General features: G+C 42.3%; 1 protein-coding gene across 29 annotated transcripts in view; it reads left to right on the forward strand.

The window, feature by feature from the left end:
• LOC125985658 (protocadherin alpha-C2) overlaps window positions 1–15501 on the forward strand; it is a 150099-nt gene that overhangs the window by 126582 nt on the left and 8016 nt on the right. For 27 of the 29 annotated variants that reach the window (XM_068652241.1, XM_068652224.1, XM_068652243.1 and 24 more), the window contains one exon: window positions 14975–15039. The exons of 1 other annotated variant lie outside the window; for it this stretch is intronic. In XM_068652241.1, coding sequence (XP_068508342.1) covers window positions 14975–15039 — 65 coding nt within the window. Of the gene's footprint in view, window positions 1–6147; window positions 12419–14974; window positions 15040–15501 lie in introns of those variants that run through there. One more of the 29 variants, XM_049748623.1, reaches the window with a different exon arrangement.

A 15501-nucleotide genomic window follows, 5' to 3' on the forward strand; every position in this document is an offset into this window, starting at 1 on the left:
GAAAACCTGCTAAATCGGGGACGTTACAAGTCACAGTTGTTGTGCAGGATGTTAATGACAATATTCCAATATTCGACAACGCTTTGTACAAAGCCACTGTGATTGAAAATTCTCCGCCAGGCGCAAGCGTTCTATCAGTGCATGCTCATGATTTAGATGAAGGCGATAATGGAGAAATTGTGTATTCTTTTATCAATCATGACGGTGATAATGACGTTGACAAATTTGCGATTAATTCAGTGACAGGGGAAATTACAGTAAATGGTGAATTGGATCACGAAAAGGGCAATGCTGTTGAAATCAGAGTGCAAGCAAAAGACAAAGGCATGAACTCAAGAGCATCACATTGTAAAATACTCGTTGAAATCATTGACATTAATGATAACCCACCCAAAATATCAGTGACGTCACTAGTCGACGTGGTGAGGGAAGATGCACCGCTCGACACAATGGTGGGACTCTTAACGGTGAAAGACAATGACACAGACAAAAACGGTGTCGTTAATGTACGTATAATTGAGCATGTCCCGTTTAAAATAAAAAACACGTACAAAAATCACTATTCTTTGGTTGTAGACGGTGCCCTGGACAGAGAGCAGGTTTCTAAATATAATATTACAATTAAGGCGTCTGATGAAGGTGTTCCTTCGCTGTCCAGTACAACTGTAATAACTGTGCATGTTTCTGATATCAATGACAATGCACCCCGTTTTGGAGAAGCCGTAATTCATATTTTTGTGAAAGAAAACAGTCCCGCTGGTACAGTTATTTATACTGTGAATGCAGATGATCCAGATGTGGGTGGAAATGCAAAAATATCCTTTTCAGTTATCAGTAATCGCAAAGATGACGCGGTAATGTCAAACATTAACATCAATTCGGAGAGTGGAGATATAGTGGCTTTACAATCTTTTGACTATGAGAAGGTAAAGATGTTTCAATTTAAAGTTCAGGCTACAGACTCTGGTGTTCCTCCACTCAGCAGCAACGTGACTGTGAATATTTTTATCCTGGATGAGAATGACAACAGTCCGGCCATTTTGGCTCCCTATTCTGAGCATGGCTCTGTCAACAGCGAGAGCATCCCCTATTCTGCTGAGGTGGGATACTTTGTAGCCAAGATCAGGGCAGTGGATGCAGACTCTGGCTACAACGCACTGCTCTCCTATCACCTGTCTGAGCCCAAAGGCAACAACAATCTCTTCCGGATAGGAACCAGCACCGGGGAGATTCGCACCAAGAGGCGAATGAGTGACAATGACCTGAAAAGTCACCCCTTGGTGGTGTCAGTGTGTGATAACGGCGAAGCCTCCCTGTCAGCGACTGTGTCTCTTGACGTGGTGGTGCTTGAAAGCACAGCTGATATCCACACTCAATTCAGACACGTGCCTATCAAGGAGGAGAGCTTCTCCGACTTGAACTTGTACCTGCTCATCGCCATTGTGGCCGTGTCGCTGGTCTTCCTGCTCAGTCTGGTCACTTTAGTGGTGTTCAAATGCCACAGACAGGCGGACGGACATTTCGACAGGTACGGCGCCCCGATGATCACCACCCACCCTGACGGCAGCTGGTCTTATTCCAAAGCGACTCAGCAGTACGACGTGTGCTTCAGCTCAGACACGCTCAAGAGTGACATGGTGGTATTTCCCACACCCTTTCCGCCTGTAGAAGCAGAACTGATTAGTATTAATGGAGGGGACACCTTTACCAGGACTCAAACTCTTCCCAACAGCGAGAAGGTGAGTTATAACGACCTGGAATCAATAATATTTCCCCTGAATTGAGATTTCCATCCAGTGTCTGTTCTGAAGAGCCAGAAGCGCTGTCCATGGTGCTGACAGAGAGCAGGCTCATACAAATCGACTGCAGCAGCGCAGTTTAAAATATTTCTGTTTTGCCAATGTTGGCAAATCTACTAAGCTTCAAGCTATTTTACAATAAATGTAGCTTCACTTCACTGAGCTACAATAAAATTTCAAAAGGAGCTGAACATGTTCCTGCAACACCTCGGTCAACCTGATTTGGCTTCTTTTTTCCTCTTTTAAAATATCAATAATCAGAATGTCTGGGCTAGTTGTGGCCAGAGGTGTCTATGCAGTCCCATATCTTGACCAGTTAGCATTAGCATGCGTGATCTCAAGGCCAAATGGCCTTTTATTTGCTCTTGAGTAAGTCTTCTTTTTGTTCCTAATCTGAGGCAATGACTCGTCTGTAATAACTATATGCGAGTTTCACAAAACACTCTGAATTGACTATTTGCACTTTCCAGAATGATGTTGTCTTAATACTAACTACAGCTGAATCAAAAAGACAATTTTTGTCTTTTTTTTTCAAAGATAGCCTTTATTATTTAGCTCTCGCTTTTTATCCCATTTGATTGCGCAGATGAAGACTCAGCTGCTTGGCTGATATTTTGTCAATAGTTCAGTAGCCAATTTGTGTTATCACTCTAAGTTTAGCATTGGATGTGGGGCCACCACAATCTAGTTTGGGTTTGCATTGCTACCTGCTCTTTGCAGGTGGGCATCATATTAGTTTATCATGATGGCATAATCGTGACTCACTTGAAGGTTTTCATGTTAATGCTGTACAGCGAGTAATGTTCTTTTTTTGAATAATACTATGTCAATAGTAGATGATAAAATGCATTTTACTGGTCCTCTAGTCCAGTGGTTCCCAACCTTTCTTGGCTCGTGTACCTCATACCTGTTAATGATTCTCCAAAATTAGAACGCAACACAACTGATATTAAAAAAAAAATCTGCTAAATTTGATCGTTTAATTCTTAATTATTTTTTGTTGTTGAAATGAAACAGACACACACATATTTTGCCTTGTCAATAAACAATAAAAACTAAAAATAAAGAAAATAATCTGCCTCTTGACATATAACTCTTTTAAACCCCCACCCCCTCCCTCCCCAAGGTGCTCTTTTTAAAGAAACACATGAAATATAATTTCAGAGTTACTGTAGCAGCTTTGTTTTCATCGCTCATTTTAGCTTTAGTGGGAAACTTGAGTTGACACACGGCTGTTGTGATTTTGGCCCAGCTGTGCCACTGCAGAATATTGTCTCGCCGGGAAACTAGTTGTAGTGCATACATACCAGTTTTCTGATAAGCTAATGAAATGACTGAGAATTTACTTTTCACCTTGGAAGTAAATTATTAAATGTTTCCACATATGCCCTGCAATGTGCTAATGTCTTAGGAGCCATCCAATTTTGGGAAATGTTTGTATTAAATGTCATAAAATTACCTTCCTTGGAAGCAGCTATAAATAATATACTATTTATTTTAAATCATGTTGATACACAACTGTGGCAAAGCGATGAGCATGTAAACGTCACAAATTGTCTCGTAATGTTTGCCATTCGTGTTTTGTTTATTTGTACCAACAGTATATGCAGCATGGACAAAATAGGTGATTTTTGTGTTTTGTAGCTTGCTATTCACTATAGGCTCTCACAAACATGTTTATTGAACAGCAAGCTCCACCAAATTAGGTTGTGCAATTAGTACAAGGAATTCTGTCATTAATGAGGTTTGACCTTTATTTCCTCACTCCTGCCGGTCGCATCCCCATTCCTCCTGATGCTCAGCATGCATATATTATTCACCTAAAGCTTGCTTCTTCCTCTCCCCCTCTCAGTGCATGTTCTGCTTTACCATCCCCCCCTCTCCTTCACCGCCAGTTTCTGAGGAAGGGAGCAGCTGAGGGAACTAACAGGGAGTTAATGTCCATCGCTGCAGACATGTGTGCTATCAGCCCCGGAACGTTGCAAACATGATTTAATATATATATATTCATTAGCATTCCTGATGTGTACACTGCTGGTACAGTCAAGCAAGGCACAGACAACATATTTCAATATTCAATATTTCTTTTACACTGTGGGAATGCTGCTGCTGTATTTCTATGGATTGAAAATGTTATTTTTCCTAAATTGGTTGAATAATGACAGTAAAGTTCAGTTCAGCACTGTGACGCGTCGAATCTGTGATGCTGTGAGTCACTCAGACGACATGACCTCATTTCAGGGAGTGGTCCAGCACAAACAAGCGCTGTCCAATGTGACTACCGAATCTCCCTCGCTTCAGTGTGAGGGAGATTTGATCGAGGCTTTGTGTGCTTACACGCAGCAGAGGATTCGTATGCGCGTGTGAGAGTACAAGTGGGTCATCTTGTGATATAAAGATGGCTGCTTGCTCCATGAGCCCTGCAGTGGGCTGTTTTGTTCTTTTTTCCCCTTCCAATATCCTCCCTATGCTGTGCTTCCCTAAACAATGCCTGAGGTCCCCTCCCTGCATAAAAGTGCTTGAGTGCCTGTACTGCACGCCGCAGCTCTCTGTGAATATGAGTGGGGGAGGGGTAGGTAATTTTCCGCTCCCCGCTGCTGCTACTGCAGCTTCAGCACCGACCACGCTATCAGTTCAGCTCAGCCTTCTTACTTTGCGCATGGGTAGGGTGGGGCGAGGTGGACAGCACCTAATGTCAGGGCAGGGCAAGTGTGTGGCCTGTGAGGCTGATTCGAATGAGAAGAGGCTTTTATATATGCAGCCATCAGAATATTCAATATTTTTTTTCATGCTACAATGTCTATTCAATGTCTATCGGTCAGTAGAGGTGCAAGAGTGTGACACGAATATGCTGATGTCCATAAAATGATGACATCAGCATGTGCCTTATGAAAGCTCCCTTAATGCTGCAGAATGCATTCAATTATTTATTCTTCAATACATCATACTACATGAAGCTCACTGCAAAGTGGTTCACTGACAAAAAGCATGATGTTGATGTGGATATTTGATTTGATGTGTGTGTCCTATAGAAGAGGTTATCGAGTTCTGTAAAATGAAGCAGCAGCATCCATCTGTGATATTTTTTTTTGTCAGTAATCTCTTGTAGAGCACTTCCTGTTTTTCTACTCTCACAAGGGTGTGTCCTCTGCGCAAGTGAGGCAGACGCTGCTTTCTGCGGTTACCATGGAGACTACTCTCAGCCTTAATGAAATCATGTACTCTTCTGTTGCCTAGGAGCTGCCTGGATGCACCCGCCTCCACTCAGGCATTTTTTTTTAGCATGTGCAGAATATGTGAACTCAAATGAAAACAGGTCAACATTGTAAAGACATACAAGGGTGCAGTTTCATCATGAGCAAAAATGCCAAATCACTTTTTATAAGGATTAAGAGGAGAATGTGAAAGCATAAAGAAAAATGGGGTCTTTTGAGCGGAGGATCAGCAGTCGGAGCTTGAGTCTGTTGTAAGAAAAGTGGCTTTTGAGCACAAGATGGGGGAAAACACATTAAATAGATGCCTTGCAGCTGAGTGGGAAAATCTTCCGATTGGTCACAGCTAAAGGAGAGAATTTTTCATCCCACTTGTTTCCCCCAGCCTGTCCTCCTTGCATTTGTCCTCCTTGCATGTGCTCCCTTCTCTCTTGGGAGTGGCATCGGGATGTTTTTGTCATTAGATTAGCTTGTCATGCTCACAACCTCAGCTTCCACTCTCATCCCATATGGTGAGGATAAAGAGCCAAGACATCCAAAGAGGGAAATGTCCAAAGCCTGCCTGCATTTCCTGATAGCTTTGTTCAGTGTCTGTTTGATTTATGCAGTGGCTAAATTGGGAGGAAGGCACCGTTTAACCCCAGAAAGAGGGATTTGTGATCCTTTTAGTTCTCTCTCTGCCTAACCTTTATTTTTGAAAGCATCGTCCACAAGGGATGAGGATGAGCCCAAACATAATCAGAGAAATGTTTCTTGTCCACCTGTGTAATGGGATTACCATGAGACTGAAAATGTTAGATTTTGCAATCAGGAGAAAATTATGCAATGTGCGCACCACTTTATATTGTGCAATAAATTACATTACAATGCTGTGCATGTGTTGATCTATACTAAGACTGGTCTTTGCAATTATTCCTCTATGTTGATTGTGGGGGTACTGATACCAGTATTGATATCCGTGCTAATACTGTACTTTTGTACTCATAAAAAAAGTCCCAATACCACAACACCGATACACTTTACCAGTCTGGCATATAAGAGTATAAGAGAGTGAAGTAAGAGATGTTCATCGGTGTGGAGGTATTTTAAGGTAAACACGGAGATCTAAGTGATTGATTGGAGTGATAGAAATGTCCTGTTACAGTTTTATTTTCTAGCTTGTGGTAACCTCAAGAAGCATCATGCAAGGCTTTTTGCTCACCTGATTTTGTAATTAACACACAGTTATACAATGTTGTTTTTGGTCTTTTATTTCTTCTTCATCTCTTTATCCATGTACCTTTAGATAGTGCCCCTCGTGTTCAGACCAAGAGACCACATAACTGATTCAAGCCAAATGTGTGGTAAGACTGTTAGAAAATATGCAGTAGCATGAAACGTTTTTACTCTAAAAAGTAAGTGAAATTTATGCCATGCTCGAGGAAAATTTGTATTGTCATCACTGCAATACGACATTATCTTGTATTGTTTCATGTATTCCGCCAGTAGTCAATTGTAAGTTTTACTCGTACCTAGTGTGAAAGAAATGGTATCAGTACGTTCCTCTTTATTTATTTTAGCTGGTGCGAATGGGTGTAATGTGGGATATGCTGTGTGAACTGAGCTCAGATAAATTTGGCATTTTGTGTCGTGTGTTGTTGCTTTTACAGCAAATATCCCTTATCTTCTTGCCTTACAGCATGCATGATCAGTTTTGGGTCACTGACATGGAAATATGAATTAAAATGACTGCCCTAGATGTACCCTATGAGTTCTTGCTCTCTGGCTCCAACTGCTTCCTAGTCATAGCAGGGATTATGATTTAGAGAGCTTTGGCTTAATGAAAAAGCCCAGCGGATTGGGAGTGGGGTGATGATCACGTGTCCACCACTTGTGGTACCAATTTATTCCAACAGAGGGCCCACTTTCACTGTTTCCTCTGCCTTTGCTCTGCCTAGGCTGCCATTCAAAGGTGACCTTTTAGAAAATATAAAATGACATAGACTACTGAAGATGTGGGCAGGATGTGATATGACTTACGTTCTCTAGATCAGATGCAGATTTGAGTATTGTCAAATGCGGACTGTTGGAAAGGGCTGTTCATTAATATGTGTGTGTTTGTGTGTGTGTGTGTGTGTGTGTGTGTGTGTGTGTGTGTGTGTGTGTGTGTGTGTGTGCTGGGGGGGGGGATCGTGCACAAGCATCCAGTGCGTAGTGAAGGGAGAAAAGTGCCCAACTGACAGTAGACCGAGAAAGTAGTATTTTCAGTTTGTGTATATGCTGTAGAAAATATGATGCTGTCATGTAAGGAGGTTTGCATCATACCGACCTGCTTCTGTGCAGATAATGTATTGGAGCACTAAAAATGAACAAACTCCATATGCCAGAGAAGAGATGATATAAATGGCTTTTATAATGACCGCTTGCAGTATTAATGACGTTGGGTCTTGGGGAATGAAAATGTCCTTAATACACGGGCTTTTTTGCATCATTAATGAAATGGGGGATTTTCATGTTATGACAGAGTGAAAGATAATTTCTCTTTAGCATGAACATTTAGGCCTCACTTTACAACTTCAAAAGTTTCTTGCTTTAGTTTTGAACAATACTTTTTGTGCATTAGATAAAGGCTGATTTGCATCAAGATTCAAGATTAGAGTTTTTGCAGGTTGCTTCAGACGAGCTTGCATTTTACAAGGAATAGCAATTAGCCTGTGCATCTCTATGCTTGTTGATGCGCATCAGGCATCTGTCATTTGAAGCAACATGTTGATAACTTGATATGCATCACCCAGGTGTAAAACAAACTGTCACTCTGTTGCGGTCAATTAAAGATGGGGCAGATGTAATAATTGCGTGTGATGTATGACGATGAAAAACATCCCAAAGCGGTATAAAAAGGAGAGCGGAAGATGGAAAATGTTGTGTGTCAATCCAGCTTCGTGCGTGAGATAAACCTTTTTCTGTATTTTTGTGTGCCTGTGCCAAGCAAGCAGTTCTACACGGCCCTCTGGGAAAATCTGCTAAATGTCACTGATCGTGTGACTGATTGTCCGTGCAAAGCCATCCCAGACTGTTGGCCACTTTTATGCCCAATGCACAGTGGCGTACATGCAGAGAGCAAATGCGTGTGTGTTTTTTGTGTATATTTATTGGTTCTGCAGAAACATGGAATCATGTATTCCAACAAGTACAACATCTGCACTGGATTGTTTTCAAGTATTAATGATGAGCAATATCACAAAGCAGTTAATTAGGTCGAGGCTGCAGAACACACTTGTTATGCATGTTATTTGCATTCCTTCTCCAAACATTTTATCCGGCTTCTGCAGCATCAACCTCCTCCTCCTACTCCTCCGCCTGCTCTTCTTCCTGCTTGCTGACTTGAGTCACTCCATATTTACACTCGTCCACTCCCAGCTTCCGAGTGAGTCACTGTCTTCACCCTCACATATCCCCGCCAATGATGGGTGTTATTATTGCTGTGGGCAGTCTGCATGTGTGTGGGAGAAAATGGCACTCCAGAAAAGGAGAACAATATCTGCAGCACATATAGCTTTGTGGTCAGAGCACTAAGACAGGTGGATATTCACAGCAAAATTAAAATAAATAAATAAATAAATAAATAAATAAATAAATAAATAAATAAATAAATAAATAAATAAATAAATACTTATATTGGATATATGTATCACTTGAATGTGTTTTTGTTGCTGCTGTTTCTCGACTTCGGTTCCTCGATCAGTTTTTGGCTTTACTTCAATGTCCAATATAATTTAATTGATACATTTATAATTGATTTATAATTTGGATTAGTAAGTGTCACGAGTGTAAAAAAAACTGCATTTAATTATTAGGTGATTTAATCATATACCATTTATCAAAACAGTTGGGTGAAATTATTAAATGACACATTTCAGTTCTATTCAGTGGGGTTCAACACCACTGCACTTTCTGCAAACTACAACGATGATAACAACTAAATTGTTAACCAAATTTTCTTAATGTATCTCTTGTATGCAGTATAGCTAACGTGTGGCCAGTGTGTGTTACTACTAAATTTAAACTCGATATATTTTCATTTGCAATATGATGATGGATTTAAGCCTGACCATCTTGATTTCTAATGATATTCATTTTACTGTGTATTTGTGTTGGCAAATTGGTGGTTAGTAAAAGGATAAAGGAAACCAAAACGTGATTTGGGGGTCATTTGATATTTGTTTTTTTAATTCATTATCACCCAGATTTTTTTTTACATTTATGTATTCTCTTTTCCTTGTCTTTCCGGTTTTCTTAACGTGCTACCGTAGGTTATAAATACAGGCAGTAATTGCGTGCTTGAATAACAGCAGAAGCCTGGTCGCTTGACTTGCTCATAAATTGGTTTCCCGGTGCATGCATTGGAAAGGGCGGTGGCGCTGCCAAAAAAAAGAGAGTCGAGGAGAGGGAAAAGATTTTGTCGGATTCATTTCACAACAGTCAGTTGCAGATGGGAATTGGGTGCCCAGTAATGACCTTGATCGAAAGCTATGTCATTAAAAACAAACTCTCTCGACAATTAGGTTTATTTTTCTTTATTAGATAATTTTTTCAGAATCAAAATGAAAGCTGCATCGTTTGAGCGAGCGAGCCCCCTCCCACCCTCCCTTTGCCCACAGAGCAACAACACTGCACAGGGAGGAGAGAGAGGAGGAGAGAAATCAGTCTGGCTCAGAGGGCAAACATTTTCATCCATAACAACGCAAACATGGACACACAGGAACGAAAGAAAGCGAAATGGGCACCAGCGAGGTAGCAGGCGGCGTTCTGCACGTAGTCATGCAGGCTATTTTCTTGCTCTCAGCGTGGTGGAAGACACGCATCTGATTTTAAAAAGCCCGATTTTTTTCCTCCACATACTGCCTCCCTATGATGGCAACAACGGCGCCTTACGGATTATGTTTGATTATTTTAATATACGGTGGCTGTGCGAGGGGGCAGATTCACTACTCCATTCCAGAGGAGCTGGAGAACGGCGCACAGGTGGGTGATATTGCCCGTGATTTGAGTGTGGACCTGAGGAAACTTACCACACGTCGCATCCGTGTGACGCCTGAAAGTGGACAGAGATATTTCACCGTTAATCACAAAAATGGCAAGTTGATAGTGAGTGACCGTATAGACCGGGAGACCCTTTGTAAAGTGGGTGACACCTGTGTGCTCAGGCTTGAGGTGATTTTGGACCACCCCGTGGAAGTGCACAACGTAGAGGTGGACATTCTGGACGTTAACGATAACCCACCAAGTTTCCCGCGTTCGGAGTACCTGCTAGAAGTGTCTGAATCTGCTCTAACTGGATCAAAGTTCCACATCGAGGCCGCTCAAGATCCAGATGATGGCTCCAACTCTGTGAAGCAGTACCGCCTCAGCCCCAACCAGCATCTAACGCTGGACTCTGTTAAGCCCTTCTCTAATAACAAGCACATTGAGCTTATTCTCAAAAAGCCTTTTGATCGTGAACAGACGCCATCTGATCAGCTCATCCTGACAGCAGTGGATGGAGGCATCCCGCAGAGAAGTGGCACAGCCAAAATCAATGTACGCATCCTTGATGCAAACGACAATGTGCCTGCTTTTGACAGCTCGGTGTATAAAGTCAAAGTGTATGAAAACACCCCAAAGGGAACCCTTGTGATTCAATTAAATGCTACAGACCTTGACGAGGGCTCCAACGGGGATGTTTTTTACTCCTTCAGCAGTTACACTCCAGAACGGGTCAGACAGATGTTTTCCATGGATACAGACACAGGGAAGATTACAGTGACAAACAATATAGACTATGAGGAGACGAGCTCGTATGAAATCTACATTCAGGCCATGGACAAGGGGCCGGCCGCTGTGGCAGTGCACTGTAAAGTAGTGGTAGAAGTTATAGACGTTAATGACAATGTCCCTGAAATTGTCCTGTCATCTCTCTCCGTTCCTGTACGTGAGGACGCCCGCGCAGACACAGTTGTTGCTCTGATTAGCGTAAACGACCGAGATTCTGGACCTAACAAGCAAGTCGTGCTGGATCTCATGCCGCCAACTCCCTTCAAAATCAAATCCTTCCGTACCCACTACACCGTCGTCACTTCTGCATTTCTGGACCGTGAAACTATCTCATCCTACAACATCACCATACGTGCCATAGATGGAGGAACGCCCCCTCTGTCATCCCAAACGACCTTTGAAGTAGGCGTTGCAGATGTAAACGACAACCCGCCACGATTCGAACAAACATCGTACACCGTTTACATCACGGAGAACAATGCACCAGGTTCGCCACTATGTGCGGTTAAAGCCACGGATGCTGATGCGGGAGAATATGCTCGCATTACTTATACTGTCCTCAATGACAACAATCACGGCATCCCTGTGGCGAGCTATGTCAGCGTCAGATCCCACACAGGTGAGGCCTATGCCCTGCGAACCTTTGACTTTGAAAAGCTGAGAGAGTTTCACTTTCAGGTTAAAGCACAGGACAATGGCATGCCACCGCTAAGCCGCGTGGCCACTGTCTATGTTTACATTATGGATCAGAACGACCACAAGCCAAGGATCGTGTACCCCCCTGCCAACGGGAGCCGCACCTCAGAGACCCTGCTGAAGAACGCAGAGGCTGGAGTGTTGGTAACAAAGGTGGTGGCGTGGGATGGGGATGCAGGGCAGAACGCTTGGCTGCTATATGCCTTTCAACCGCCTCACATGGAGTTAGACCTCTTCAAGTTGCACGAGCACACTGGCGAGATCCGCACCACGAGGCGAGTCATTGAGGATAACTCCACCTCCTTTGCTCTGACTGTTCTGGTGCGTGACAATGGCCTGCCACCACTCTCATCCACCGCGACCATCCATGTGCACGTGATGGAGCTCATGCCTAAATTGACCCCCGACCCGAAGCGCATCATCAGGCCCGAAAGCCCCTTGATGTTTTCCCATGTCACTATCTACCTCATCATCGCCCTGTGTGCCACCACCTTTGTGTTCTTGGTCACTGTTTGCGTGCTGGCCATCGTGCGTTGCCATGCCTACTGCACCCAGCCCGGTTCCTGCTCCCCTTGCTGTGTATCCAAGGAGAGTCGGCCCGAGGGTAGCGCCGCAACCGCCAGTGGAGGCGGAGGACGACCCCCATCAGGGCGAGGTCAGACCGGTGCCAACGTGGCCCTGCGCCGAGATCTTAAAGTAGAACCGCATTACATTGAAGTGCGGGGCAACGGGTCCGTGACCAAAACATACTGTTATAAAACATGCCTGACCGCAACTTCCGGAAGCGACACGTTTATGTTCTACAATACGGGACGACCCCACAGTGGCACCTGGGGCTCCAGCTATGTCACCAGCCACAGCGGACACAGCCAGATAATTGTTCGCCGTCTCAGTATGCCAGATGCCACTGCCATTCAGGTGTGTGCCTGTTTTGACGTGTGTGTTGTGTTGTGTCTCAAACAAAAACAAAACAAGACACTCCCTTGTAAGTGTTTTAAATTGCTTTAATACTGTTTACAGTAGTCCTGTAGTCAACACTTCGAACAATAGCTATGGATTTTCTCCCGTAAATGTAAGAGTGAATTGTTGTCGTCAGGCAAAAGCCATGCTTTTGTTTAATTTTTTTTTTTTTTTTTCCTGTATGGTTGTACAATCTCTCAGTTTATTAGTATATGCCAGTTGTGAATAGAAAACTTGAAAACTAGAAATGTTACTTACCTTCTCATGCAATATTGCACTGTAACTACTCAACTGACAGTTTTGGGGTTGCTTCTAAAAGACTTTTTATTTACTTTTATTAATGACTTCTGACCTCAGCTTGCTATTGGAGATGATAGCAAGGCAACGCCATTTCAATTCAAAATCGTGATTCTTCAGCTTGCACAGGGCTTTTCATCCAATTTTGAACTAAATTGACACGAGAATTGGCAAACTGAGCAACTTCAAAATGTCTGTATTAAGTTAAATATATATTTTGACATTAGCATTAACCGTATATTACCATATTGACGTGTCTTTTCTCTGGGCAGGCAGGGAACCCTATTTCTTCGAGTGGAGTTTGGATTTTGTTTTTCAAGTTTGCTCATTTTTTTGACATTGATTGAATTATTAATGATCTTTCCGAGTGTGATACGTCCAAGTGCCTGCATGCTGAAATATATTCCATTAGGCCTCTCTATCTGAAGTTTATTACTTATTCTTGCCGCAGTGACACACAAGAAACAATTTGAGCTTTTGACCCCTCACAAGTAGCATTATTAGTTTGCTCTGGGCTGTGTGCCAGTGTGCTCAAATGTGTCACTCCAAAGGGAATTCAGTGGTCATTTCTATAATGTGGGGAATAGTGCAGCCTGCATCGATATATTTCGAGACAGTTGCACCCACATAGCAGCCTCCGAGCTTCTCGTTGTCTGTGGAGAAGACAAAGGACAACAAATAGAATAAATAAAGGTTATCAGTCGCTCCTCATTAAATGCCAGTCAAGTTTGCTCCAGATCTGTTATTAACTGATAGCAATAGGTGCTGAAAGCGGATTGGTTGGCTCCAAGCAGCTAAGGCGGGGGGTGAAATGTGATTGGACGCGTTGTTGATGGCGGAGGTGTGAGCCTTGTATCCATGCGAGAGGCGTTCATACACCGGAGAGGGAAGATTAGAGGGGAAAAAAGGCAGAATAAGACTTGAATGCCCAAAGAAGAATCAATATGCCTCATAACAGTTGATACACTCATGCTCCTTAAAACTGTTTTTGTTCTCTATTTTACATCCCTTCATAGAATTTCGTGGTGATATTCAAAAAATGCATGTGCATGTTTATCGGCTGTGTTTTTGTGATTGTGTGTGTGTGAGTGTGTTCTTCCAAAACATTTGAAAGCTAGACAGACCAGCCTCCCCTCAGCGATGTCGATGCTGCAGCAGGACAAACATTTAGTCATGCTCTTTCATGTTGGTCAATAATCTGGCCTCAAAATTCATTTTTGTCTCTTTTAGTAATTTAACACTGCTGTTTTTGTTCTTTTCTTTTTAGGATATTTTGCATCAGTAAATGTAATAACTGTTATCCAAATGAGTCACCCTTCTGGCAAATACACTACAGTAGGCCCTGTTGTCATCTTTCCTTTCAAAATACTTGGAGTGGTACCGGACTTCTTTCATTATCACCAAAATATAACAACCACGGACTCAAATGTCGATGCAGCCTCAATAGCAAGTGCATATCTTGTCTGTTTGAAAGGAAATTGGGTTTCTCTTCACTGCTTGGAGAAGTGATACCTTATTCACAAGGGCCCAAAATTCTTGATAATTAATAATTGTCCCCAATCTGAAGACTCGGTTAGATGAAATTAAAATTAATTTCGGTGAGGCCACATCATGGTTTGAGTAACCAAAGTGTTATTTCAGTGTGTGATGTATGTATGTATTATTGTTGATGATGACTAGGTGTACGTTGCTTGAAAATTACAGTTGTATTGGTTTTTGTTTTGACAGCAGTAAATTTAAGCAGGTAGTGTGTGGAGGCTTAAATGTGGCTCTGTTGCTGCAGTTGCCGCGGTGTTCTTGTCTAATCTGTGGTCTTGATGAGAGAAATGACCTAAGCGGTGAAGGTTGCAGCAATCGGATAAAATATTGAGGAGAAATGAAAAACTCAATATAATGAAAAATAAGGGGAATTTGTGCAGAAAATGAATTCATTTTGAAGCACTGTATTATCTATGCAGAGTAACGACGGTCAACATGTTGAGCTGGTGTACGAGGAAAAAGGTGTATATATCTTGTGTTATTCTTATGTCACCGTTGTCCTGCCATGACTTTTAAAGGTCATAGTTGGAGTCCAAGTTGAATGCACCTTCCAAAAGCTCATCACTCATTTTCCTTCAACAACAGGACCACAGTAGCTGTTCTGACTTCCTGCCATGACTTATTAATGTGGCAGTATTAGGTTTCTTCTGTACTCAATTCCTCTCACTCTCTTTACAGCCAAAGGCGCCAAATTCTGACTGGAGATATTCAGCCTCCCTGAGAGCAGGTGGTGTAATGCAGAGGTAAGCACTCAAGCATTTGCTGTCCTTCCTTTTGCTCTTTCTTTGTTTCATAATCATGAATCATCATTTTTTTTTAGGAGCTTGTTTTGAAGCTTATAAAAGCTTAGAAAATAACAAACACATTACCAAATAATACTATGAACCTCACTCAAATGAATGAATAATAAATTAGAGCATATTGCTACTCCAGCATGAAGCAGATTTTTTTTTAACATTTTGTATTTCTGAATGTGTACTGTAATTATCGGGTCAGATTAAAACCAGGAAGCCTACATACAGCAGTTATCATTAATATTAAGCAGACCTCCTCATAATTACAGCAAGGATTTGCTTGTGTAAATCGGATCAATGTATTCTGCATTTATTATGTATTTTAGCGACTTCTCCCTGAATGGTCATGCAGTCGCACTGAGATTTTGGATAACCCCAATCGCTGCATGATGGCACTGACCTATTTCATGT

Source organism: Syngnathus scovelli, chromosome 1 (assembly GCF_024217435.2).
Source record: "Syngnathus scovelli strain Florida chromosome 1, RoL_Ssco_1.2, whole genome shotgun sequence".
NCBI classification, from domain to species: domain Eukaryota; kingdom Metazoa; phylum Chordata; class Actinopteri; order Syngnathiformes; family Syngnathidae; genus Syngnathus; species Syngnathus scovelli.